This window comes from Falco rusticolus, chromosome Z (genome assembly GCF_015220075.1).
Source record: "Falco rusticolus isolate bFalRus1 chromosome Z, bFalRus1.pri, whole genome shotgun sequence".
Lineage (NCBI taxonomy): Eukaryota > Metazoa > Chordata > Aves > Falconiformes > Falconidae > Falco > Falco rusticolus.
The window spans coordinates 45,366,129-45,393,038 of NC_051210.1; the positions used below are offsets into that span (position 1 = coordinate 45,366,129).

A 26,910-nucleotide genomic window follows, 5' to 3' on the forward strand; every position below is an offset into this window, starting at 1 on the left:
TTCCACACAAAAGCAAATATTCTATACAATAGAAATTCGTGGATTTGTGGAGATTTGCATTCTTATAACAAAGGCAGAAGTCGGCTATCAACGGATTTCATAAAACTTCCCGTTACGGGGTTTCATGTATGCCAATCAAACAAAAATGAGTTTCTTCAAGGAATGTCTCATGATGGTCCATGTGAGGGTCTACTAACATCCTCAGGATGCCTTAAACACCCACCCTTCCCAAACACAGTGTGAGCTGAACGGCGTGGCAAGGCATGCTCTGCAGGGGCAGGGTGACAGCTTCCTGTGCCCACAGCCTGGCCCTGGAGTCCTGTAGGCCAAGAGGCAAAGCACCTGCACGCTGCAGGCGCGGCCGATGGAAGGCAATTCTGACAGGGGTCAGGAGACACGATGACACCCCCCAGCTCGTGTTCAGAACTTTCCACAAGGCCTAATGCACACGTGGGTTGATACCCCAGAGGCTACTGGTCCTGGGGCGGTGAGGCCAAGGAGATAATATGCACCTTAGGCAGCGCGTGCCTGGTGCTGGGGGTGGCCTGGGGTCCGCAGGGGCCTACGGGCGGGTCAAAGTAACATGGGATCCGAGGGTGGCGGATGCTCTCTCTCTCCTCCTCCTTTCCTTCTCTCACCTTCTGTTTTCTCATACATTTCAGGTTTACAGATGCCTGTGGCTGAAATCTGAGAATTCAAGTTTACCCCATTTTCTTGTACCACACATTTAAAAAGTCAAGTTCACAAATCACTTTTCTTCACCATGTACCTATTGCAGTGAGTCGACTAGTAAAAGACACTGTTTTACACTAAGTCTCTGAGTAGTTATTCCTAGTTGCTGCACAATGAAGCAAAAACCACCTCTCCCTCCTCTCACCGAGTGGGACAGGACAGTCGATAAGAAGTCAACTGTATCTTCATATGCTGTATGCAACCCAATGAACTGGAATCATTGCCGGTCTCCAGAACAGTGTGCAATTAGTGCAGCTGGGGCTGCCAACTGATTGGCGCAGAAGCACATGTCTTACAAATGAAGTGCATGAATAACCAAAGACCCGCAAACCTTGCCAGTTGAGATCAGTAGCACTGTATTTGGACTAGACTGACTCAAAAGAGAACTGAAAAAAATTGCATCAGTCAAAAAATTGAGTTTCACATCATAAGTGGATCATGGAAGCCGCCTTGTCTTTGCTATTTTTGACAACCAAGAAACAATCATAACTGAGTTGAATTCAATACTGTATGTACCTCAAGGCGCCAAACAGATAAGAATGTTGGAAGTCCACTAAGAATATATGATACCGCATGTCCTGTAAAATAGCATAGCAGACTCATCAGAGAGACATTTTTCACTAGCAGCTCAAAGTTTTTAGTTGTCATAATTTATTTGCATATAAGTACACATAAATTGTATGAAATAAGACACTACATCTTTGTAAAATTGTGTTTAATCCAGATACAGAGACTGAAAAATTCTGAGTGTGGCCTTAGTGTAGCTTGTACAAGCACCTTCTCTGATCATCTCTGTATAATTCATTATTTTGATCTGGAATATCGCCAGGTCCAGCCACGTTTGCAGATACCACGCAAATGCATTAAAGACTAACAATGCTATTCTGAATAAAGACATCTTCCTCATGTCCACAGCAATATATCAAGAACAAATGAAATTTATAAAGACTAATACTACAAGGAAAAGAAAAGGACATCTTCATGATTTCTGTTGGTACGTTATTACATTATGAAAAGTCAGACAACTGAATAAGTAACAAAAATATTGTATACATGTATACACACGGCCTACAAGAAGCAAAAATAATCATTCTGACAACGAGAAATGAAAGCTCAATCTACTTGGTAAAAATCCATCTTGCAGCTTAGGAAACATTTCTGATTCTCCAGCTGGAAAACTGTACAATAGATTACGATGTGAATACAGTAAATTTGAATGTGCAGTGTAGATTTACTGTATGAACAATGCATGCAATGGTGTTTATCGATGTATTATATTTAACTCAGCATCACCCTTCTAATCTTTTTTCTCTTGCAGGCTTGCTATTTTACCTTAATAAGCAATCCTTATACTTCAGGTTCCTGAAGCAGATATTATCATTCATAGCAAATAATCGGGTAGTCTTGATTGGGATAAAAATCTTTTAAAGTGTATAAATTAATGAAAAGAATTGAAATATGTGTCAAACTTTGGAACTATCAGGTGTTTTGGTTTGTTTTATTCTGTTGTTATCACTATCTGCTATTTAAGAAATACATTGTTATGTATTTTTGACTAAATACTATAATTTGTGTTATATATACAGGCACAAAGAGAAGTAACCAATAAATCATTCGTTATGCACTGCATTATTTATTTATTGATTTTTAAATCACCTAGCTTTATGTTAGCCCTGAAACTGTCCTTAGACTTGGTTTTCAAATCACCATTCATTTTTTTACAACATAATTCATTTTATAGCTTCACATCCCATTTTGCATCATAGCAAAACATTTGTGTCATAGGTAGAGGTAACCCAAAGTCTACAAAAGGATAGAGGCAGTATTCTGAGCCTAATTTCCCCTAATTTCTGTTTTGCAATTAAATGGTTCCAGTCAGGAAAACCAGAAGAACATGAAATATAAAAAGATGACATGCTACCACTTGAGCCAAAATCAGCCAAGGTGGCAACTTAAAACAATGCATGTTCTCTGATACAATAGGTCTCCATAAGTCCCTCAGGACCTGGAGGTAAGAACGAGAGGCAAGTATTCTATACCAGGTTATTAACACATTTTTTGGTGTAGCAAACCATTTCCTAACAAAAAGTCATTCTGAAGAGGGTCAAGTTTTTCTCTTAATCTTTCTCCTTTAACAGGTAATTTCTTGCAGCAGTTGCAAGGTTAGAACAAAATTAGAGTTTAGATTAAGCTCATTTTGTTTAAACTGCTTTTTATCTGTTTGTTTGTGCACAGATACTGAGTATGGAAAACGTGGCATCTTGTTTTATTCAGCTCAGTTACATGTATCATGGTGCGATTGCTGCAAAGATTAATAATGGGTAGATATTACTACTATTGCTCTTACATTCTGAGGATAATTTTAATTTAATCATCGTTCCATAAATATGAATTTAATTTTCACATTTAACACAAAAATTCTAAGTCGAAATAATATCAGAAACTCTTCCTAGAGATTCATACCTCCTAGTTTATTTATATCTTCATTCTGCATGGGTTTGGAGACAGTAAGTTATATTTATCATCTCTCACTGTGAAAGTTCAAAAAAATTAAAAAACCCTGAACAAAGAACAAATTATCTGTGTAAACTATGTATTCTGTCACAAAAAAAGCATTAGGTCTGGGCTGGAATATGCAGATAATTAAGTAAACTTTCTTACCATTGAAATACAGGTCATTCAAGGCTGAGTAAGTACATAACCACCCCAAATTATATAGGTAATGTGCAAAACAGTAAAGTGCCCAAGACATAGCTGTGGGTACTTAGAGATTACATGACTGAGCCAAATCACATTTTTTCCATTCTGTGAGAAAAAGTTGTACAGTCCATCTAACACAATACTGAAGTATTGATTCAGCTCACTGTCTCACAACTTGTAGAATTGATACCAAATTATTAAGGAAATTATTAATAACATTAAATGTATTGTTAGATGTTTGAATTTAATACAATTGAAAAACATGAGTTGTTAATGGTTAATTCAAGATGTAAGTATTTTTGTAAACCCTGCTAAGCACTTTGTTGAGCACCAAAAAATCCTTCATCCATGAGTAACTTGAAAAGTAAGCACCCCCACAAGATAGATGAACTGACTGGAAGCTCACCATGAAGAATGAGCTCAGCAAAAACTAGGAGAAAGGTAATTCCAGCAGGGGCAGAGAGAGACCACCAACTCATTGGCCACTGACAACAAATCCCGCAAACCCCAAAGAAGTTGACACTGAGCATGTAAACTTATTAGCATGAGAAGCAAGATAATTATTTGACCAATGGGAAACTAAGTAATGAAGGCATTGGGAAACTTGCAATCAATGAAGGCTGATGTCTTTGTATGCTAAACTGCATAAACAGTGTAAGGTTTTGAACAGTCGGGGAGCTAGGCATTGTGGGTTGCCACCTAGCTCCCTACTTTGTGCAAACTAGAATAACGGAATATAAATACCTCGACTCAGTGTGTGAATTGGTGCTGCGTACTACATAACGTACTACATAACGAGCCTGCTTACAGATAACAGAATCACCTATTGAATCATTAAGGCTGCCTTCCTTCTTCCTTTTTTTCTGTTTGGAGACTTAGTCAATTAAATCTTGAATTTGTTGGCTCATACAACATGAAATCATCACAGACTGAGGAGGTGCTGTTCTGGGTCCTACTGCTTTTCCTGTACACAAATCCAAATGTGGGTTTGTAAAACATTGTGGTCAATATGATGTTTCTTAGGCATCTAATTGTCAATGGGAATAACGACTACCGATAGAGCACTTATTTAAAAACACTGAATAATCCAAACAGTAACTTAAGAATCCAAGAATTATTTTTTGTATTACTGGGATTGCACCAGAACTGCTACATTTTGTCATACAACAGACCATATATTTACTGAGAAAAATATTTCCCCCTCTCTAGTCTCATTCAAATACAGAAGGAAATAAAGAAGGAAACCATATTTCTAATTCACTGCAGTGAGTTTGCTTCCACCTCCTGTTGAAAAAAGTTTTAAAAAGAAAAATGAGATCAATTTCTAATTTTTTTAAATAATTCAAAGTCATTCAGAAAAGAAATCATATGATCTGATGTTTAGTATATTGTAGAACTCTATATTTAACTGAATTAGTTCTAATTAAAACACTTTCAATCATCATAAAACCCTTCGTTCTATGCCAAAGGCAAGTAACAGCTTATGATCAAAGCATAACCCATGCCCATCGCCCAGTGAATAACTGGTAACTCATACATTATTTGACTGGATATAGCAGCATAACCTTAACAGGTGATTTGGAAGTGGAATTATCTGACTAGATCTAGCTTTGGAAAGAGATGCAGGTGTTGCTACTACAGTACTTCAGAAAGGCTCCTCCAAGATCCTTCAGAACTGACGGTGAGTTGGTACTTTTCTTCCAGGTAGTGTCATTAGCTTATCTTTCAAGGAGAGAGGAAGAAAAGGAAAACTGCCTCTGGAGAATTCCTAGGAAGAGGAAAGGAAGAAGAAGGGGACATAATTCTTCCAGAGCATCTGGAACCATCCTGTGTCAGAAGGTCTGAGTTTCAGTATCTCAGTACAGACTTCTGAAGACTTTTGTTCCCTCTGCTGTGCAAGTGTACCATTGGTGGATACAGATTATGTTTTCCCTACCCTTATAAGACAAAACTAATATCTACACTTGTGATCTCTTACATCATGCAGCCTCCTTCAAACTGTACCCACAATCATTCTAAGGTGCAATGCCATAGCTAGCACCATGACTATGAAGAGATGTATGAGCATATATGCGATTATGTTCAGCTCAGCTAGAGTTGCGTGATGCCTCCCCAGCACTGGTTTATTAATACGCAGTTGGCTTAAGAGAAAACTACTTCAGGTGATGGAATGTGTAATAATCAGAAATTAAAAAAAAAGGCCTACCCTACAAACCAACAGCAATTGATAAGTATGAGCCCTAATACCAATAGATGATTCCAAAAGGAAAAATTCTTAATCTTTTCATAAAGCTATCATACATGTTTTCCTTTGAAAACGGAACAGTGAGATTGAGAGTTCAGGGAAAATACTGAATCTGTATTTTCACTAAAGTAGAAAAATTTTCACTTGAATTTTCCATATTAATACCTTGATCAATGCTTCAACTACAGTGCATCTTCTTAACAAAAAGCCATAATCTAATGGCTGCTTAGTAGTTTACCCTGAAAACTGGGTCATACCAGTACACTCTGCAAGGGAGAATAATTATTCATAAAAAATATTCTCCTTTATATTTATCATAAGTGAACATTCTTCGTAAAATACAATTCAGATTTAAAAAATATTTTTTCCAAAATATGTTTCAACTGAGTGTACATGTACAATAAACCCATACAAAGAATGGTGTTTAAAATGCCTATTTAAAGAAAAAGGGGAAGATGTCAGGGAATTAATGAAACATTCAGTTTACTAGATTTCTTTAAGTCCTTTTATGAAGCAAACACTCAGACACATCGACTCAAATGAGACTAGAAAGTCCTCCACAGCCCCTCTCAGCGCTCTATTCTTCCTTCCTCCTCAAAAAAAAAACAACAACCAACTTCTTGGATCGCTATTGCGTGCTCGTGCAAGGGTTTGTCCAAGGCATTGAGATCTGCTTGCCCTGACAAGCCTGAAACCATCTTTCTATGCAGTCCTCCTCTGCAACCTCTTTTTTCCAGCTCCTAGGGGTTTGGATGCCTGTACTCCAGTTCAGCTCTGACAGAGGCAGGTCACAGTCCTGCAAGCTTCTGTAACACCACCACAGTAACTCCCGTCTGCGAATCCTCACACGCTGCCCTGGGAGCAGTTCTCTGGGGACTGTGGCCTTGTGTCCATAGCTATGGTTCACTATACAAATCATGAAATTTTGCGAACTCCGTGTGGAGCAGTGAGCCCTCTGTAGGTTAGGGCCGGCTGCGGCCGTTTCTAATTGATATGATCAGAGCTAATGTCCCAGAGGCTGGGGCCTCCATCAGGCCTGTTCTCCTGTAGTTTTGTGGCCTCTCCATCTGCCCAGAAAGCCTGGTTTCTACCTGGTTATGCCCCACATCCACCGCTGCCTCTGCTGTTGATAGCACCATCATCCATCCAAAGGTGACCCATAACATGAGACCCCAGACACTTTGTCCCTCCTCATCCTGCACACCATTTTCCTATCACCCTTGCAGGCATGGCTGCAGCAGCACAACCTGACAGCCAGGATCCTTGAGCTTCTCTCTAGGAAGGAGAGAGCCAGAGACTGAAGCCAAAACCCTGCTTCAGGATCCTTCAGGATGCTTCCTCCACCGCAGCCTTATTAATAAAGCCTTACCAAAACAAGTCCTGCCAAAGCAATGACTTATAGCCCCACTGTGCATAACTGTGCATAAACAATATTCAATTTGAAATGAAGTAGGTCACAGATAACAAACAGCTTGACAGCATTTAGCTGATATAAATTGCTAGTTCAACTACTACCATGCTGAAGACACAATGGCTGGCTGAACTTCCTGAAAGCTGCCTGTTGCTATAAATCAGTTTCTACAATCATGATAGCAAACAGCCATCCAAACAAATTTGTGAGACATCCCACTGCAAAGCTGCTACAGCAAAAACAACTCCAGAACATAACTGCAATGTGTACCTAGAAACCACTGTGCTCCACATCCACAGAATGCATTAAAAAATTGTCAGCTTTCACCCTTGATATATCCACTGCCACCAAGCATTGAGAGCAACTTCAGAAGACTCTTCTGACAACTCCTGATTTCAAGAAGCTCTTGTGATAACAGCCTAGCAATTGCAATGCTGTTCTGCACTGCTTAAGAAAGTGTTTATAAAAATGTATCTCTACCCACACTTAAACCAGAAGAGATGCCTGCAAAACCAAGGACATTTTCTTTGAAGATTAACAGCCTTTGCTCCATTTTGCATCAGATCAGGGAAACACTGTTCATCACACAGCTCCAGTTAGATCAGGCTGCTCAACTCCCATACAGCTCAGTTTTAAGCATCTCCAAGGACAGCAAGTCTACAGCCTCTCCAGACAACGCGTTTCAGTGCTTAAACACCCTTATGATGACTTGTTTCCATTACTCATCCTGATACTTTGCATCTCTGAAAAACCTCTGGCTTGATCTCCTCTGTCCCCTGACGTCTAGAAAGCCAGAAACAGGATTTTCCCTCCACCTTCCCTTCCTACAGTTAAACAAACCCAGCTCTCTCTTGTATGTCATGTGCAAAACAGTTTAATGGCCTCCACCACTCTCACTCCAACATGTCCACATGCTTCCTGTTCCAGGGAGCCCTGAACTGGACACAGTACTCAGATGCGGCCTCACAAAGAGAGGGGAAGGATCACTTCCCTTGAACCCTGCTGACTACAGTCCTAACACAGTGCAGGATACAGCTGGTCCTCTTTACTGAAAGAGCACGCTGCTGCCTCATGTTCAGCCTTGCTGTCCACCATGAACTCCAGTTTCCATCATACTAAAATAGCAAATGGGAAGTCAAGTAAAGTTTTCATACTTTTATAAATGACCTGGATGCAGGAGTCAAATGTACATTAAGGAAGTCTGCTGATGATACTAAACTAGCCACAGCTGTGGACTCCCTCAAGGGTAGAGAGGCCTTACAGAGGTATCTGGATAGACTAGAGAGCTGGGCAGTCACCAAAGATAGGAAATTTAACAATGGCAAATCCAGGATTCTGTACCTGGGACTGGGTAATCCTGGTTATTACATACAAACTGGGGGATGACAGGCTGGAGAGCAGCCCAGTGGAAAGAGGTCTGATGAGTCAACAGTGTGCCCTGGCAGCCAGAAGGGCTAACCATGTCTTGCGGAGCATCAAGCTCAGCATAGCTAGCCAGTCAAGGGAGGTGATTGTCCCATTCTACACTGCACTGGCGCAGCCCCACCTTGAGCACTGTGTGCAGTTTTGGACACCTCAGTATAAGAAGGACATCAGACTATTACAGCGTGTTCAGAGGGGGGCAGCCATGATGGTGAATGGCCTCAAGGACATGAGTTACAAGGAGTGGCTGAGGTCACTTTCTTTGTTCAGCTTGGAGAAGAGAAGGCTGAGGGGTGACCTCACGGCAGTCTACAGCTTCCTCAGGGGGGGGGCAGCAGAGGGGGGGGTGCTGATCTCCTCGCTCTGCTGACCAGCAACAGGACACGAGGAAATGGAATTAAGCTACATCAAGGGAGTTCAGACTGCCCATTAAGAAAAGGTTCCTCACTGAGAGGGGTCAGCCTCTGGAACAGGCTCCCCAGGGAAGTGGTCATGGCACCAAACCTGCCAGACTTCAAGGAGTGCCTGGATGGTGCTCTTAGTTATATGGTTTAGTTTTAGGTAGTCCTGTGAGCAGCAAGGAGTTGGACTTGATGATCCTTATGGGTCCCTTTCAACTCAAGATATTCTATGATTCCAAGTATACATGGATGAACTAACTAATTTTTGCTCATATCTGGGACTACTGATCTGCTATCTCCAGAATGTAATCAGGAAGCAGAGAGCAAACAGCAGCTAGTGAAAGATTAACTCGTTTAGATAAACTTTCTGCAACAAACTGATCTTAGTAATATGACATTTTAAAATGTATTTGTATTTTATCCTGTGCATGGTGTCCGAAGACATTGTGTTGCTGTTAACTTTTGTATTTTCATCTGCTTTATTTCACTTATAACATCTTCATAATATTTCTGTTGCTAACCTACTTCAGTTATTTATTTTTAAATAACCCACTTTTATGAATGGAATTTGAGAAAAATCTAGTACGAGAAGAGATCTACTAATATGTACATAATCCAAACAAATGAGATCTAATAATAATTGCTGCTTTAAGCATAATTTGTTTTAGCATTTATGTATTCACAGAGTATTCAGATCACATAACAACTACCTGAATTAATTATGGGTATCTCATTCCTTACTGTATCTTTCTTTTTTGCACTGAAACAAGTGCATTGTGTTATGCTGCCTGAGCCCTCCCAGTGAAAAGTTGAAGGCCCTCATAGCAAGAAGCAAGTATTTCAATGACAGCTAATCTGAGTATTTTAGGGAGACCTCAAACATGACATTTTGATACAGACACATTGTAAGTCCCTCATCTTAACAACTTTGAGTGTCCAGCTTCATGAAACAAGATAACAGGCTGTTATGGTTGTACTGGGACTGTTATTTCCAGAGAATTTTGTGTCTGCGGTTTCTGAAAAATCAGTCTAGAGTCAAGGGATATTAATTCTGAGCACACAAAAATAAGGCATTAAAAAGCAACTATGAGGATGTTAATGCTGGTTTTACCCATGATGATACTTCATAGACGCTTCCAGACTGGGATTTTCCTTCTGCAAGAGACCTTTTTCTAGACTACACATACACATCCAGTGCATGCAACAGCATTTTGGCATGAGAAAGAAAAGCTGTGAGAGAAGAGACACGTGCCAGGTTAGTTCAGATGGTGTTATACTATTAATCTTGGTTTGTCCCAGAACTGGGGTCCAACTTCCACACCAGCCACGATTAAACCACTGAAGGGGAGAAATCCTTGCTCACATGAAATGACTTCTGCCTTTCAAATGAGCATTTACTAACAAGTGCTAAGTGTAGAATTAGGGTTGGGGTGACTGTCAGAAAGAATCCGGTTATCAAGGCTTGAAGCAATGTCATAATTAAGTGATCACATTGATACTAAAATAAAGTGTATTCCACAAAAAGGGCTAAAGTTCACTATGCAATTCCAAAACACAAGGAGCAAACACTCCACCGTTAATGTGGTTTAACTATTAATTAAAATGTCATTTTGTGGTTGCATCAATGCAAACAAGGGCTAGGACTGCCATGGATAGTGAGCATATCCTCATTACTCAAAGAAAATAAAAAAATACTTTTTCTCTATGCTATGCTGCTAATCAATTTAATTATTAAATGTTCCACACACTTCTATGCAGCTACTCGTATTTAGTTAATCATATTATGTAGTTTCTTTCAGCTTTTTGACCTCATTTAAGGGGGGAGAGTAGACTTGGGATTTGATATGGAAAAAATCTGCAGCATTAGTTATGCACACAACTATTTGCAGCACAGACACCTGAACACATGCCCAGTCTTGAATCAAAAGAACGTAATGTACATTATACATATCTTGGACTATTGCAGTGTTTCTGCTTCAAGCTTCAACCTCTGATATCTGGCAAGTAAGGGTCGCACTGCCTAAAAATGGTTGAAAGTGTCTCCATTGATTCAATTGGATTTCAGATGAGGCCAAAATAAATTAATGGGAACTATCTGTGCTAACACATTTCATGGCACTGAGATGCTGAGTTTGTCAGATATTTTGATAAGAACAGTTTGCTCAGTTTCAGTACTTAAAGACTTCCTGTTGTAGTCACATCCCTGGTAGATTGCAATATTGAGTGAACAAGTAGTTCTCGTTTGCTCTAACTCTACAGACATCCATTTTATCATGGGACGTTTTAGTTAACACTTGAGAATTTTTGATCATTAAATAAAACTGTAAATTTGCACTACTTAAGAAATAAAGAACTAAAGAAACTACTTAAGAAATAAAGTAACCAAAAGAAAAAAATCTCATCCTGGGATGTTAGAAATAGCAGTCAGCAGCTTCTAAGGGGAAGCAATCCTCTAAACAATTGACTATTCCCCTCTAGAATAAGCTAAAGCTCCCACAGTTACCATTAATAAGAAACTGCTCAGGGTATTTTCAGCTTGATAGATCAGATCTTTATCTTTAAATTATTCTTAAATAATTGCATGCATCAAGATAAAATAACCTGATGACATTTAATTTCCCACTAGGGTATCTCTGAACATCTTTTTTGTCCTGTTCCCCCTCCCCACCAAATCTATGTTAGAAGGATCAAAATCACCTTTTTATTCCAGAGAAATGTACATAAACATTACACTTCCTCATTTGTATGTAATAAAGGTAGCACACATGCTTGAATTTCGGTGTCTTAATAAGTACTGTGCTTCTGATTGTCCCCTACATGAAGTTTTAAAATTTCTTTGCTAATGTGACCATTAAAAAGCACTGGTTTTATTACTATGCAAAGAAACAAAAAGAATATTTCTACTGTGCAAATGCAAAGTGGTTGTGCCCTCCCAAAGCTCTCGCTGAAGACTGATAGTTGTTAGTCACCTCACGTTCTGGTAAAGTCAGTTGAATCAGAAGGACTTTGTAGGCAATTTAACAGATTGTTATTTAGTCTCTTCAGGAGACAGAAATGAAGGAAGGTTGCAATACCTTCTGTTTCCTTACCAGCCCTTCCTTCCCCTGTTCACAGAACTATGATTAGCATGGAAGACTGAGGAGGGATTCCTCACATCCTGCTGGCCTTTCCAGTAAGACACCTGAAGACTAGAGAAAGACAGAGAAAAGCAAGCAGAAAGGGCATCTCTAACTTCTGTGGAGGAAATAGTGAAATAAATAATCTAATAATCTATGTTGGAAGATGACAAAGAGCCGTTTATCATGAGTTGATCTATTAAACTAGCCAATTTCCAAACATAAACCAGTAACTTTTAAGCACAAAAGGCTGCTACATCTGTTCCGTCTGCTCATAGTGGTCACAACAAGAAATCATAGACTTTTAAGTGCAGCAAGAAAGATCCAGGCAGACACCACTGAAAAACATTTCTGATGTCATAGATAGTGTCACTGTAAAAGATTGCACACAAGGGTCAGGCTTTAGGAACATAGACAAACACCTGTAAGAAACGATGCATATTGAAGTACTCCTGCTAGTGACAGGATACAGTAAGCTACTTTTGGGGATCTCTTCACGATGTTACCCAATTTACCCTGTTCCCACAGAAGAAAGTAAGTGTAGGCTCTCTAAAAAAAAAATGGAATGGCATCATATTTTTTAAGATGAAGTTGGATTTGAACTGAATAATTTTAAAAAGTATTTGGCTTCCAAGTATTACTTCACTACCAGACACATGAAAAAGAATACAAAATTACAGCCATCACATCAAAAAATAAACCGATACCTTTAACTACTGCTGTGTTTGTCTTAAGGAGCATTTTGAGCAATCTTGATGCCTTATCTACCCATCCTTCAGGCAGAGGAAGCTGACCTCTTCCTTGGATGGCTCCATCATTGGACTACATGTAGCAAATTATCTCTTATCCTTATTGCCATCATAACCTGGCACCACTATTACTTCTGTGAGTACAGGCTAGAGCAGCTAAATGTCAGAAAAGTGCTTTGAGTGATGCAGTTCAGGAAAAGGTTCAGCAGGGAGGTGGGCAGAAATACAGGGGAAAAAAATGAGAAAAGCAGTAGTATTATGGCTAGGTTATACAGATCTTCACAGTTTTAATGTGATAACGGAAAATTTGCAGCCAGCAAAAAAAAAACAAAACCCACCAAACTGTTCATCAAATACAGCCTCCTGCATAAGACACCATCTAGTAACTTGGAAGTACTGAATCCAGTACTGCCTTCTGTGATTCAGAAAACTTGGAGAATTCTACATACAATCGTAGAAAAGTCAGTCTGGAAGGTCCTCAGGGTATCCTGTAATTAGTTCATCCAGTTAATAGTTTTGGTCTCTCTTTCTAATTGTATGCAGAGTTGCACGTTGAGCCATCACACTGGGAAACTGAGGTGTGATATTGCATTACAACAGACCTGGCAGCAGCATGCCATTGATGATTCAGTAAACCATGAAGTTAAAAAAATGTCATCCTTCTGTAACACAATGCAGTGCATCCTCCCTAAATTCTTAATTATGATGGCTCAGTAGGTTACTACATCTGCTCTCTGTATCTACCAATGACAGGTGAAGACAAAGGCGACTGAAAAACAATGTTTTCACTCAATCACCTTCTTACTAATGTAAAATCAGCGTGATGACTGTTTTAATTACATTATAAGAATCCCGTAACTTCCTTGACACTGCTAAAAACACTTTGTCAGACTATTTTGTGTCATATTATTTGGGGGATGGAAGATATTTTCGATGAAGTGATTTTATTTCATGCTTTATTACCAGCTTTGACATAAATTTCCAGAGATCCCCAAGGGCACTTCCTTTTACACTGTAGCATCGTCTTGTTAGCAATTCAGGTGGAATAAAACCACTCAGCTTCACTTTATGGTCTTGTGCCCTGAATTTTTCACATGGCACCCTTTCAAACATAAGGAACCGTATTGCAGAACAACATTAAAATGCTCTTAATACAGGATTCCACTAACACATTAAGTAGCACTGTATTTGTAGCCTCTTGCTTGTATGACTTGCGTACTTAGTAGCATTTTACAACTATTTGTAAAACAATAGTGTCTGTTTAGAACCAGCCTTAATTTTTTTTCTATTCTGTTAATATACATTTAAAAAAACACAATTTTTTCTTTTCTGGTGGGTTTTTTTTTGTTTGTTTGGGGGTTTTTTGGTTGGTTTGTTTGTTGGTTTTTTTTTTAATTTCCCTGGGAACAAGAGCATAAGGCAACTTTCATGCAGTCACAAATTAGGGAACTTGCATTTACTTGCTGATAGGCAAGTGTATTGCAGTGTTTCATATATTATCAATTCTTGCAAAGGCCAATTGCAGAGTGGGAACTGAGGCCACTTGCCACCTCCTGTAAATATTCAAATCTGAAAAGACTGAGCCTCACAGGAAGCAGAGATCATTCATGAGCCAAATCCTTCTGTGTGCAGAAAACATGGACAACCCTAGATGACTTCTCTGATACCTGACCTTTATCACTGTAGTGCACTGGCCATGCAACACAGACGGCAGCAGAAAGTCACTGTATTTTCTGAGATGAAGGCAGAGACACTAATGAAACAGCTGGATTTAGGGAAAGCACTGCAAAATAATACTGATATGCAAGAGGATAAAAACCTGTAGCCACTGCAGAATTCTTACTTTAAAAGAGCCAGGTATTTTTGTACCTTAGCTGCTACATCAACTCTGAAAATTTAATACTACCTTCTCTATCACTTCTTTTCAAAAAGCACTCACAAAGTGGTGCTATATCTAGAAAGATACGCCAGGTTTTTTCTAAAATTCTTTGCTTCAAAAGAAGAAGTTTTGCATTCACACAGCCTTTTCCAACCTGAAAGTCAAAACCATTTTTCCCTCTATGTGAGATTAGTACACTACAGACTCCTTCTTCACAATGGCACTGATGTGTCTACCTCTTTTACATGTAGGCTATGCCATGGAAACATGACTTCTACTGCCAGGTTTTTTGTTTTGATCTTTCCTTTTTTTTTTTTTTTTTTTTTTTCTTAATTGGGATAATACTTCTTCTTGTGGAAACTGATTTGCTGCCATATCAACTTCCAACTCAGTCGCCACCAATCTGAGTCATACTCATGGAAAAGATTCAATCAATAAGGCAAACTGCTAACAAGCTCTGATTCACCTTTCAACATGTAAAAAATGTACTCTGCACCAAAGATTTAACCACACAGTGCGACTACTTCTGTATATAAAAAAGGAAAAACCATTATGAGCTTCCACACTTCCTTCCCTTTCAGAAGAAATGAATTGACATAATCTGTCAGAAATTCCTTACACATGAACATCCACAGTTGCCACGTGAGAAGGATCAGCTCATCTCACTATTGGTCAGAAGCAGGACTTCAAGAAATAAAGCAGCTTTGGGGAACGTGCAGCCCCTAAAAGACACATTATTTTTCAACCTCAGCTGTAAAACTTCTCCACCGTGCTGCCATCACTTTGTAATAAAATGTGAAATACTAGAGGCGCAGCTAACCGTGTAGCAGCAGTAATGCAAGCATACCTGTGCAAAGGTGCTGTGAAGCCACATTGCAACACCCACTGCTTGCTTGATTTAGGGTTTAAGTCAGTTTCTTAATGATAAAGCAGCAGACTGCACAGACACAGCAACGCCCTAGCCAAGTGTCTTTTCTGCCATCCTTGAATGATGGAAATAATGGCACAGGAGCAGAACACACAACAGAAAGCAGAATCTTCACTCTGCTGGTAACATGGCTTTTGGGCTTTCATGGGCAAATAATGCACCCAGAAAAATCTGTGAATTAGAGTAAAAGACATGCAACATCTATTAGAACTGTAATAGATACAACTATGATCTTTCTGGCAGGAAAACAGAAGGTTTTTTATCGAATAATTTCTTCCTGATCAAACATACGCATTCTTAAAACTCACCTATCTTTCATACTGTGTACAGCATTCAACTATACCAAGAGGTGTGACTAGTTTTTCTATTAGCAAATTTACAGGAAAATTGTTACACTGACTGATATTTTCTACATGCCTGTGTGTTAAGAAGTCTGATCCTAAGATCTGAACTACCATTACTTCCCAGAACGCATCAGATCCTTGAAGGAAGCATAGTGGTAGCTCGGTCGTTACTACATTTAAGTCAGTAGGCAGCCAAGTGCAGGCACAGGTAAATTACTACACTTATCTTACTGCTGGTGATGTGCATATTACTTTCAGAAACATCTAGTGCGCCAGCTCACTAACGGTAACAGTATACATTAGAATTTATTCCAAGTATCTCCGTTTTTCAACCGAGACTTAGTAAACCTGCCTACTGTCCTGGTTTTGGCTGGGATAAGAGTTAATTTTCTTCTTAGTAGCTGGTGCGGTGCCATGTTTTAGATTTGGTGTAAGAATAATGTTGGATAACACAGTGATGTTTTTTAGTTGTTGCTAAGTAGTGCTTACCCTAAATCAAGGAGCTTTCGGTTTCCCATGCGCTGCCCGTGAGCAGGGGCACAAGAAGCCAGGCAGGAGCAGAGCCAGGACAGCTGACCTCAACTAGCCACAGGGATATTCTGTACCACAGAGCTCCTGCTCAGTGTATCAGCTGTGGGGAGTTGGCTGGGAGCTGCAGATCACTGCCCAGGGACTGGCTGGGCATCGGTCAGGAGTGGTGAGCACTTGTGTTGTGCATCACTTGGGGTTTTTTTCCCTTGGGTTTTTATTCCTCTTTTCTTCTCTTCCGTTTTCATTACAAATGTTGTTATTGTTGTTGTTATTATTATTATTATTATATTTTATTTCAATTATGGAATTGTTCTTAGCTCAAGTCATGAGTTTTACCTTTTTCCTGATTCATCTACTCATCCCACTTGGGGGGGTATGAATGAGCTGCTGTGTGGTACTTAATTGCTGACTGGGTTCAAACCACCACACCTCTGGAGTTGAAAGGTGGGTATGCTAAATTAACTAAAATAATAATCAGAATCAATTCTTAACTATTAAGCAGTGATAAACCAAAATACCCCACTGCCAATTAGACATCAAAAGACTAGCTAAGAGAAAAAAATCTACACATTTTTACTCCCTTTGTGTCTAGGTTTCTGCTCATTTTCTCATTGATAGTGAATAAAACAGCACAAAAGGCTTACATTACTGTTTCTGAAGACCACAACACAATCTAACGTTACCATCTCATGATTATGGCACACAAATCTACTTACAAGTAATTAAAAAAATTATTTATCAACCGTATCTTCCCTGAGTTACTGGACTGTTATATCAGTCCAATAACCTTTTTTTTTCAAATCTACATGAGGAATAAAATAATCTCTGAAAGACACAGCTTTAGTCACTTTTTATCACAGTAGAGGGTTTGGAAGCATAAATATTTGCTATGTTATAAAGAACACATTTCATTCTTCCACCTTTCTGGAGAAACACATTTTTCATTCAGTTTACCAAATCAGATTTTTTAAAAGTTTCCAGAAATAAAGTTGTATTTGGTAATCAAATAGCAATGACATTTTATCTATTTAAGCTGTTGAACAATGTGGTGTTTCAGCACGTATCTTAATAAAGCCTGCTGTGTGTTTCCCAGTCTTTATTCCTGTAGATACCTTCTTTATGGACGTAACCAAACTTGCTGTAGCAGAAGAAGTATTTTCCACACTTCTATTCTGCACATTTCAGCCCTGCCAGAATTTCATACGTATATACTGTAGCACTTAAAAGACACCATATCTCAACCTAATGAACCATTTTTTAGCTTTTTAGTTTTCTCTTGGGTTACGTTATGCATTCTTGGTAGGGAAATCAAATAAAAATAATTGACAAAAATAAGATCAAGTTCCTCATTTGGTAAGAACTCTATCTCTTTAAGCTTCCAGCAGTTCCTGGAGCTGCTGCACAGGTTAGATAAATATTCTTTGTATTCATTTGGCAGAGCTGAGCAGGCATTTTTACTGATCTGTATGCTGGGAAAAATTATCCAAAACATTTTCTCCAGCATTTCTTCTGATTCACTGTGTTTCCTTTCCTCTGGCCCTTCCAAAGTTTGTACCTTCCAAGTCTACTTACTGACATACAATTCAAATTCATGATAAAAAAAGTCAGTAGTTTTATTAAGAACATATAGGCTGGGTAATTTGTTGCATTCCAAATGTTTAGTACAGTACTTCTACACACGCATGTCTCTAAACCTGTGGTGTTAAGCTTATTGTGCATTACAAATACAGACTTTTCATTTTTCAGTGTTCTCTGTCCTCTCAGTTTAGGGTGGGGTTTTTTTAGTGTATTGCTTGTTCCTTGATCCCATGGCATGTATCATACCTGCCCCAAGCAGAAATGCAACATCTGCAGTCTCTCCTGGGGCACTGGGTCCTCTGAGTGAAGTCTTGAGCATGAGATCATTCATTAATTTTTTAAGAGATACAACATTGCTCTAAAATGTCTGTTTTTTCTAAATCCTGCCATTTGGACTTGCTTTCCTGGAAAGCAATTTCTTCTGGCATGTGGAGACTCAGAAACTCTCTTCCACCATAAAACAAAGAGATATGTGACTGCCAGAGCTTTCTGCAATTGGAACAATAGCTCTTACACACACAATCGTGCAAAGTAGATCAGGACTGTTTGCCACTAAGATTAACCCTTCCTTAAAGGAAACAAAAAAGTATCAAGGCAACAAAACCTTGGCCGAACAAAAAAAACAGGGTTCAATTAGAGAAACAGAAATTGAACAAGTCACTGCCATAAAGTCACCTCTGGAGACTCACCTAACTGTGTCAGGACAAGGCAGTTCCCCTCTAGGCACAAAGACACCCTCTCTGCAGGTGTGCTCAAGACACTTCTTAATCCTTTTACCTCAGATGGGAAGACATTAAATGTTCCATTAGTGTGTGTTTGAAACAACTGCCATACTGAAACAACTACAAAAAGTACCAGCATGGAACATGCTACTAGAAAAATTTATTAGGGGAAAAAATTCAAGCAGTGAAGGATAAACTGATGACACGAACTGTAAAAATGTTCCCCCACAATTTGTTTCAATCTGTACTTCAAATACAGCTCCTAGTAATCTGTGTGCCTGTTAGAAAATGAAAAACTGAGAAAACAGGCTTATGAAACCATACCTAAACATGAGGGCATTAGTGAAGTGGGTTAGAACAGCAACACACACCTGGAAGGAAAACACAAGGAGCAAAGCTGGACAGCATCTTCAAATGATCTTAGTTTATCTAAATTAAATGAGGCTGCTGTGGCCAAAGCCATATCAAATGTCAGCTCAGGCAACTGAGCACTGCACATGATTTCAACAGAAGAAAATAAAAGCATAGCATACCTGTGGAATAGCACCTTTTATTCTTTATTTAAAAGCAGTAATTTCAAGACAGTGTTAGTGAGTAACAGAAAGTAAGAAGCCTCTATTCCAGTCCTAGATTCCAGTGGTTATTCAGATCCATCAGTATGAAAGCATTGATGCTACACTTAAAATTACATCCACAGGATAAGAATTTTAAACTTCTCATTGAGAAGACATGGAATGAATTGAAAAGTTCATGCTGTTTACTAGCAAGGTCCAGGCCATGCCACTGTGATTTTTTCATGTGTAAAGCAGGAAATCTCTGCTATCTCTCAGAAGTGCAGGCAAAAGTGTATCCTTGAACTTGACATCGTTTAGTTGTTTTGTTCTGGCAAACTAAAACAAAGCATGGAGACGACAAAGACACAATGATATTTTACGTTCTCTTACTCTAAATAAATTTGCCAGTTACATTGAAATAGAGTTTGGCAACCATGGATAAAGCAGATGATAATAAAAATATGCCAGAACGTATCAGCTTTTGCCAAGTTTATGCTGTTACTGAGGGCATTTTCTGCAGAGAAAGGCTGTAGACAAAAGGGTCTACTGGATGTGTACTGAAAAACAATATTGCATTAGACCTTAAGACTACTTAATCTGTTTGGAAACTGGGCAATTAAAAAATGAGCTCAGATTATTGCACTTGCCTTTCCAATGTTTGTGGATTTACATGAGCACCTTACACTTACAGGGGGGAAAAAAAAAAAAGGGGGGGGTGTGTTCTTTTTGAGAAAGACATGAAAGACAAAACCATACAGACACCCTTCAAATGAGTGAATCTGTATAATGAAATTTTTAAAATTCCTTGAGAAAAACAGGAAAATATACTGCTTATCTGGTAATTTAATGCTGCTGTTATCACACACTGTCCTTAATAGCTCTTTATGACAGGAGAATTCTTCAGGTTGGCTATTTTCTTTTGGGGAATTAGGACAATGGGCCCTACTTTGATGTGAATTGCTTATTGTATGTTAAATAATAAAACACAAATGAGCAAAATTTTAAGCTGATTGGGAGTCTTGAAGATGCTGATATATGCATTTCCCTCTCCAATCAGCCAGTTTTGCTCATCAGCTCAGGAAGGTACCAGTCCCACCTCCTTTGCTGTGGTCTCTCCCACATCCCACACACCCCTCCGTGCCTTTCGAGGTTGCTTATCTCTAGTTATTTGCCCTGCTTTTGTTAACTCTGCAGGGTCCACTCCATATCCAGCCCTAAAAGGTTATAGTTGTAGCATCATAAAATAAATTTTAGTCAGCTTTTTTAATAATTAAGTGTAATGTTCACCCTTAAAACGTGCAATGAAGAGAAACCATACACAGGGGGCAACATTTGTCTGCCAAAAAAAGACATATTGCAAACTTTTTTTTTCCTTCCTGATATTGAGAATAATAATAAAATTCCCCACATCTGAGTTTTCACACCTTGGGAAAATTACGTTTTCCTAGAGGTATCTGACTTGTGAAGTATGGATATCCTAATGTGTGCTTTTGGGCGGGGGCGGGGCGGGGGGTGGGGTGGGGGGAGAGACTTTTCAAAAGAATCAGCACCACTCTCTGATTTGCTTTGTTCATTGTATTTTGATTTTTCAGCAATCTAATTTTGATCTTTCTTCTGTTCTGTGGTGCTGCCCACAATGTAACTCCCAGGAGCCATACATCTGGTTTGGAAACAGAAATATTTTTCTAGTGTAGACCCTTCCTGCCCAGATGTGACAAACACGTGTTCTGATACACAGTATGGTCACTTGTACATCACATATACAGTAACTGTATGTGCAACATATGCCTGCTAAGTGCACTACCATATAGTACACTTCTGTTCAAATATGTTGCATTAGTAAGGACTGACCTAATTTCAGAGCTACCCACATAAAATCAAATGGTTATATCAAACATTACCTTTTAATACACTGTTAGAATAGCCATGGCTTACCTGGCTGCATATTGATTTCAAAGCCAACTTACTCATGAACCGAGATAATCTGTGTCATTTTATAACCAGCATTTTATAAAACATCTTACAGGTGCAGAAGCCTAAAGGGACCTGACGATATGTTTGATTTTTTATTGTATAATCCAATTAATTAAGAAGTTCCAAGAACAAAGAAGACTTTTCAGCTTAATGTAATCCTTTTTTCATCAGGAAGTTGAATGAAGATGTTTTGTTTTCCGGTTACAAATGCCTCTAAAATGGCTTCAGTGGGATAGGCAGTGATAGTGGTACTTTGCGTGCTGAGATTAAAAGCCCTCCACTGTCCATAATCCCAAATGATGTTTTTTTTTTCCAAATAATTATTAATTATCTCCGAGGAAAGCACACTTAGACACACCTTGGAAAGCACCTTCACAACTGTGCCACTTGGTTTAAACAAAAAATCATCATTAGAAAGTTTCACTGATTCTGTCTGCACTGCCAGTCTTTCCCTGACCCCATTCCTACACACGGCTTTCAACAAACAGAGGCAATTTTTGTCCACTCACATACTGCTCCACTTACAAGGTGGTCTGAGTACTGGACCTTCAGGTGTTTCCAAGGGACTAGATAACCCTAAAGAATGGGTAGCAGAGGACTGCTGACAAAGGAACACACCTTAGAAACAGACTCTTTTTCTTGATTCCTGGAAGTTCAAGGCTTGGATTTTTCACGGCAAGGCAAACAGAAGCACAGATGATGTCCACCACCCCTTACTCCCTTTCCACCCCTCTTACAGACCCTCCTCGACTGACAAACACGCCGAATTGGGTGGAGAACAGACACGTAATTTTGGTATCTGCAGGTACTCGCAAGGGGTTTTAAAAGCAGCAGAGAAGCTAATTAACAGTAAAGTTGGGACTATTTCTGAATCAACTTTCCAGCAACAGCGCCTGCGGTCCTCCGGGCAGGTGCGGAGCGGCAGACACGGGTTCCCAGCGCGGGCTGTCACCGTACCTTAAGAAGTCTGACGGAGGGGAGGAAGGCGGCATGGCACAGCTTCCGGATGGTCCAGTTGAGTGGCCGGGGAGCATCCGTCTGATTCATGACCCTCCACAGATCCCACCGGGCGACGCGACGCGGACCTGACAGCGCCTACCGCGGAAGCCGCGCGCCGGGGCGCGGGCACCCCACGCGCATCCCGCCCGCGCCCGCGGTGCCGCAGGGCAGGGCTCGCCCGAGGCGGGCAGGGGGCTGGGCTGGGCGGGCGGTGCGGCTGCGGCCACCGATCCTGCCGGAGAAAGCGGCCTCCTGCGTGGGAACGGCAGTGCTCATGCATACCAAATGCGGCGGGATGGAGGCGATCAGCCCGCTGCTCAGGGCAGGCTGCGCTGGCGGAGCGGAAAGGGGCAGCTCGCATAAAAAAAAAGGCTGCGGCGGGAGCGGCTGCTGCCGCGCTCTCCCGCCTGCCCTCCTCAGAGAGCGGCCCGGCTCGGCGCTCCCAGGCAGGCTGAGCCATTCGCCGCGCTCCTCCGCTTCCCCGGGCGAAAAGCGGGGCAGAAAGGAGATAATTTAAATAAAGCAAGCGGAGGGGCACTTGCACTTTCTTCCCCAAAGCATTGCGAGGAGAGGGAGACCGGCATGAGGGGAGGGGCCAACGCTCAGACAGCAAAGACTGAGAGGGGAAAAAATTAATTCACACTTGATTTACTGATATAATGGACCCAGAAAGCATAGTTTCATTGATCCGGCATAGTATTGGTGCCCTAGTAGGAAGCAGCAGCAGTTAGAAACTGTGCCGTGAGTGTGAGTGTTAACATCCACATTCTGAAAAACAGAAAGGACAAGAAAAAAACCATAAACCCCAAAGGAGATAACAAAACAAATTCAAAATTCAGCTCACTTTAATATTAAATCTGTGTGCAGGATAATTCTGTTAAAGACAGGCACACACATGAAGCAACAGTGCTGTGGCAATTCAAGTATAGGGGAGCATGGTTCCATTTGGGGCACTAACTGGTGTTCCCAGCTAATGGTAAGATACTCTTCGTGCCAGCTCTGCAGCTAAAGGGGAAATCCCTTTTCCCCACTATTTTTTGGAGGCAATGAAGATTACATGAGGGAAGATCTGGAAAATGCAAAAGCAAATGTCTTGAAAGGCAATAGGAATTTTTCATTTTGCCAGTGATGACTGGTTTTTACTCAGATGAAGGAGGAAAACAGCCACTTGTCAGTAAAGTTTAAATTTCTCGCAGCTCCGATTAGAAAATACACATTCAATTTACTTGGCTAGAATTCATTGATCTGCCATTTTCATATTTTCTTCTAATACCCATAGTGCACATATTTTTCTCCTCTATTTATAATTTATTCTTATAATTGTGTTTACATTCATCAGCAAAAGCTGAATAATTCTCCAAATGAGGGGAAAGAGATGAAGAATATTTTTTCCATGAGGCTATGCTAACCTGCCTGGTTTACCTGCTGCCGTCTATAATGGTTTGCCGTAGGGTCACAGGTCTAAAACTCTCCAACATGAAACAACACTTCTGGTTTGCTTTTTAAGCTTTGTTTAAGGACAGACAACTCTGGGGAGAACAGAGAAACTCAATACCTCAGTCAATACCATCAGATCCTGTGAGGTAAACGGAGGAGCCTAAAAACACTGAAGTTATCCCAGTAGAGCAGGGAAAGGATTGGTGTTTACACCCCAGTCTTCCTCTCCAAAGGAAATCTTGCCCTTGTACATAAATAAATAACCTCCAAAGCCTGTATATCGGGTTCCACGTAGAAGAAGCCCGTGTGCATTGAGGTGGAAGCCCAGTACCTTTATGCTTGTTTTGAACACATGCATGCCAGCCAGCTATTCCTCACTGTGTCCTCTCAAAACCTGTATAAGTGATCTTATTCAGCTTCAGTGTTGGATAAAAAATTCTTCTGCCCCGAACATCATGTCCCAGAACATAGTGCAAGGATGACTATGCACCAGAAGAGCTCTCTCACCTGTTCCATCCCCATTGTATATGGCAGAGTTAAGAAACTCCAAAGGTGCAGAGACCAGAACACAGGTTGTCTGTGGAACGGAATGGGTAGAACACCAGGAACCATGCCCTTGAGACAAAACTGGTGCAGCTGAATTGTGATCATGACTGGTCAGTTAGGCTAAATGATACATATTTAAATGCCTTCTTGCTTGAGCTCTGAATGTCTTTGTTTTATAAAAGGAGGGAAAAGCCCTTGCTGTTGATAATGAAACGGAACATGAGCAAGTAAATGTAATTTTCTGAAACTACTTTTCTAAGGCTCCATTAAAGAAGCAACATTAAATAGGTGGAAAAAATAATCCCGACTTTAAACAGCATGAACCTTAAAATGTGTGTGGCATGGTAACTTTGCTCTGTTATAAAGGTAATAATATCCAATGATTAAGCTTTTGGGGTTCAGAGTAGAAAGAAAATAAAAGAATCAAACAGATCAGAAACAAGGACTCCCAGCACTCCCAAGACCATGCCTTTCCCCTGTTCCCCATGCTGATAACTTTTCTTTAACCTTGAAGGTCAGAAAAGAGTTTGTTGGGAAGGTACCAGACTCATCATCACCTTGACCCTTTCACATCTGTTTTGCATTAAGCATCTGCAATAAACCAAAATGTTCAGCCTACGTGCTAGGGACAAAGAAGGCAGAGGAATCATAGCATGCTGCCCTTCTTTTCCATGAGTGGAGTAACAAATCTCTGAGGAGGCTAGAGAGCTGAAGACAATAAAGAAACATAACAGATAGCTTTAATAAACTAAAAATAGTGAGCCCAATGTATCTTCTAGCTTCCACAGAGCTTCCCGTCTTAGAGGCGAGTTCTATCATTGCCTTCTTCTGCAAATAGTACCTTAGGGACAAGAGCCGTTATGTGGTGCAGTGTTTAATACAGTCTTCTTTCACAGGCCTGTTTTCCATGGCCTTGTGCCTTGCCTAGTCATTTGTATTTGCAGAAATAGAGTGCAAGAATATTCTGTCAGTGGCAGCAAGAAGCTCTGACAGACAGGACATGACAATGACATGGGACCTTCCACCACGAATTCCTTGGTTGCCTTTGGATAGATCATTTAATCCCTGCTTGGTCTTCACTTTAAATCATTTTAACTTTAATGTATGTCTTTTACCTATAAGCATTACTGCCGTGATTCTCAGGCTTTTGAGGTAAATTTGAGAAAAATCAATCAAGAAGATTTCTTTGTCTTGGCAGCAGCCTCCACCAGTTTTTGGTAGGCATAAATGGTGAAGGGTTAGGAAGTAAAGAAGCAAATTCTGAAAAGCTCTTTTTGAGTTAGTGAAAGATAGGGAGATGGTTTCTGTTTGGTTTTGAGGGCTTTTTATCACTTCAGTGAAAAAGCCAGAGTTTGAATCTCTTACTCTATTCTGTTGGAAAAAGCAAGTTCTCAGCTCAGCCATTCTACAATGAGAGCCCCGTTAGGAGATGCAAAGGCGTAGTAATCCCACTAGGGTTTAAATTCCTACTTTGCTAGAGCTAAAAGTCAAAGCTGCCATTTTCATATTAAAACACTTCATCCTTGAAGCATGCTTACCGTACCTTCAGTATTCACATCTAGTTCATCATCTCTTGCCAAGGACCACCTTTGGCACCATAGGAAGGCACGGCAAATAGAAGACAAATTCCACTACTTCCTGCAATACAGAGATGTTTCCATTCTTCTTAAACCTGTTGTTCATGGAAGGCATTTTTAAGAGCACCTCTTTGTAGATGCCTGCCATCTAACGTGATAATAATCCTACACTTAGAAAGCTCTGATACAGTAAATTTAATACCTCTGGAAATGCTACAGAATGAAAAATTGCTGAGAAGCCCATTAACATAAAGACCACTCTCAGCACACAAGAAATGTCCAACATTTTCAACCTGAGAGCAAACATTTAACAGAAAGGTGTTATGGACTACAAACCTAGGCACTGCTCTCCTATCCTGCCTCATTAACAACTCCTTTATGAAGTAAGAGACACTGTGTAAATGAAAAGCAGAAAGGGCAGGACAAGGAAACCAGAAAGTTGTATTGGTCAGCCTGGTAGAAAGCAACCTCTTCTGTCTGGCTGCCACATAACTGGGGACAAACATCAGGCAGTGGCAAGAGAGTTTTCATGTGATACCACACCTGTATTTGCCATCTACATCAACAGATGTGAGAAGAAAGATACATCTACATGGTGCAGCTATAGAGTCACTTTGCCAAGGCTTCCCTGCTCTTGGAGCACCTTTCCTGCTTCCCCAAGGGCTTGCACTGCGCAGTGGGGTAACAAATAGCAGAGAAAATAGAGCTACCCTTGTGCCCCTTTGCTGGGAGTGTTCATCATGGGAGTACTACAGAGGCACGGTGAAGTAGAGGTGGTAGTTCTTCATGACACACTTTGGCTCTTTCCTAGGTTTGTAGAGGAAATGGCAGGATGGCAATAGAGAAAGAAGTACTTCAGAAGCTTTCATTTAGAAGTCAGCTAACTAACTAAGCATGTAACAGGTATAGTCAAGAAATTGGTCATCTTACTACTCAGTCACTTTGCAGGTCTGTAAGCTAAACAATACTGAACACTACGTCAATGAAGAGAAGCCTGTATGTATGACAGTACTAGGTTTTTTTCAACACACTCATATTTTAATTTAGTTGCCTTCCTTTTGTGTC

The 26,910-nt window shown here is 40.1% G+C and overlaps 1 protein-coding gene across 1 annotated transcript in view; it reads right to left on the minus strand.

Annotated features, from left to right (window-relative positions):
• TRPM3 (transient receptor potential cation channel subfamily M member 3) overlaps positions 1 to 22,496 on the minus strand; it is a 286,044-nt gene extending 263,548 nt beyond the window's left edge. The window contains exon 1 of the mRNA XM_037374290.1: positions 22,244 to 22,496. Within this exon, the coding sequence (XP_037230187.1) occupies positions 22,244 to 22,333 (90 nt within the window). The 5' untranslated portion in view covers positions 22,334 to 22,496. The remainder of the gene's footprint in view (positions 1 to 22,243) is intronic.
• Between the last annotated feature and the right edge of the window lie 4,414 nt (positions 22,497 to 26,910).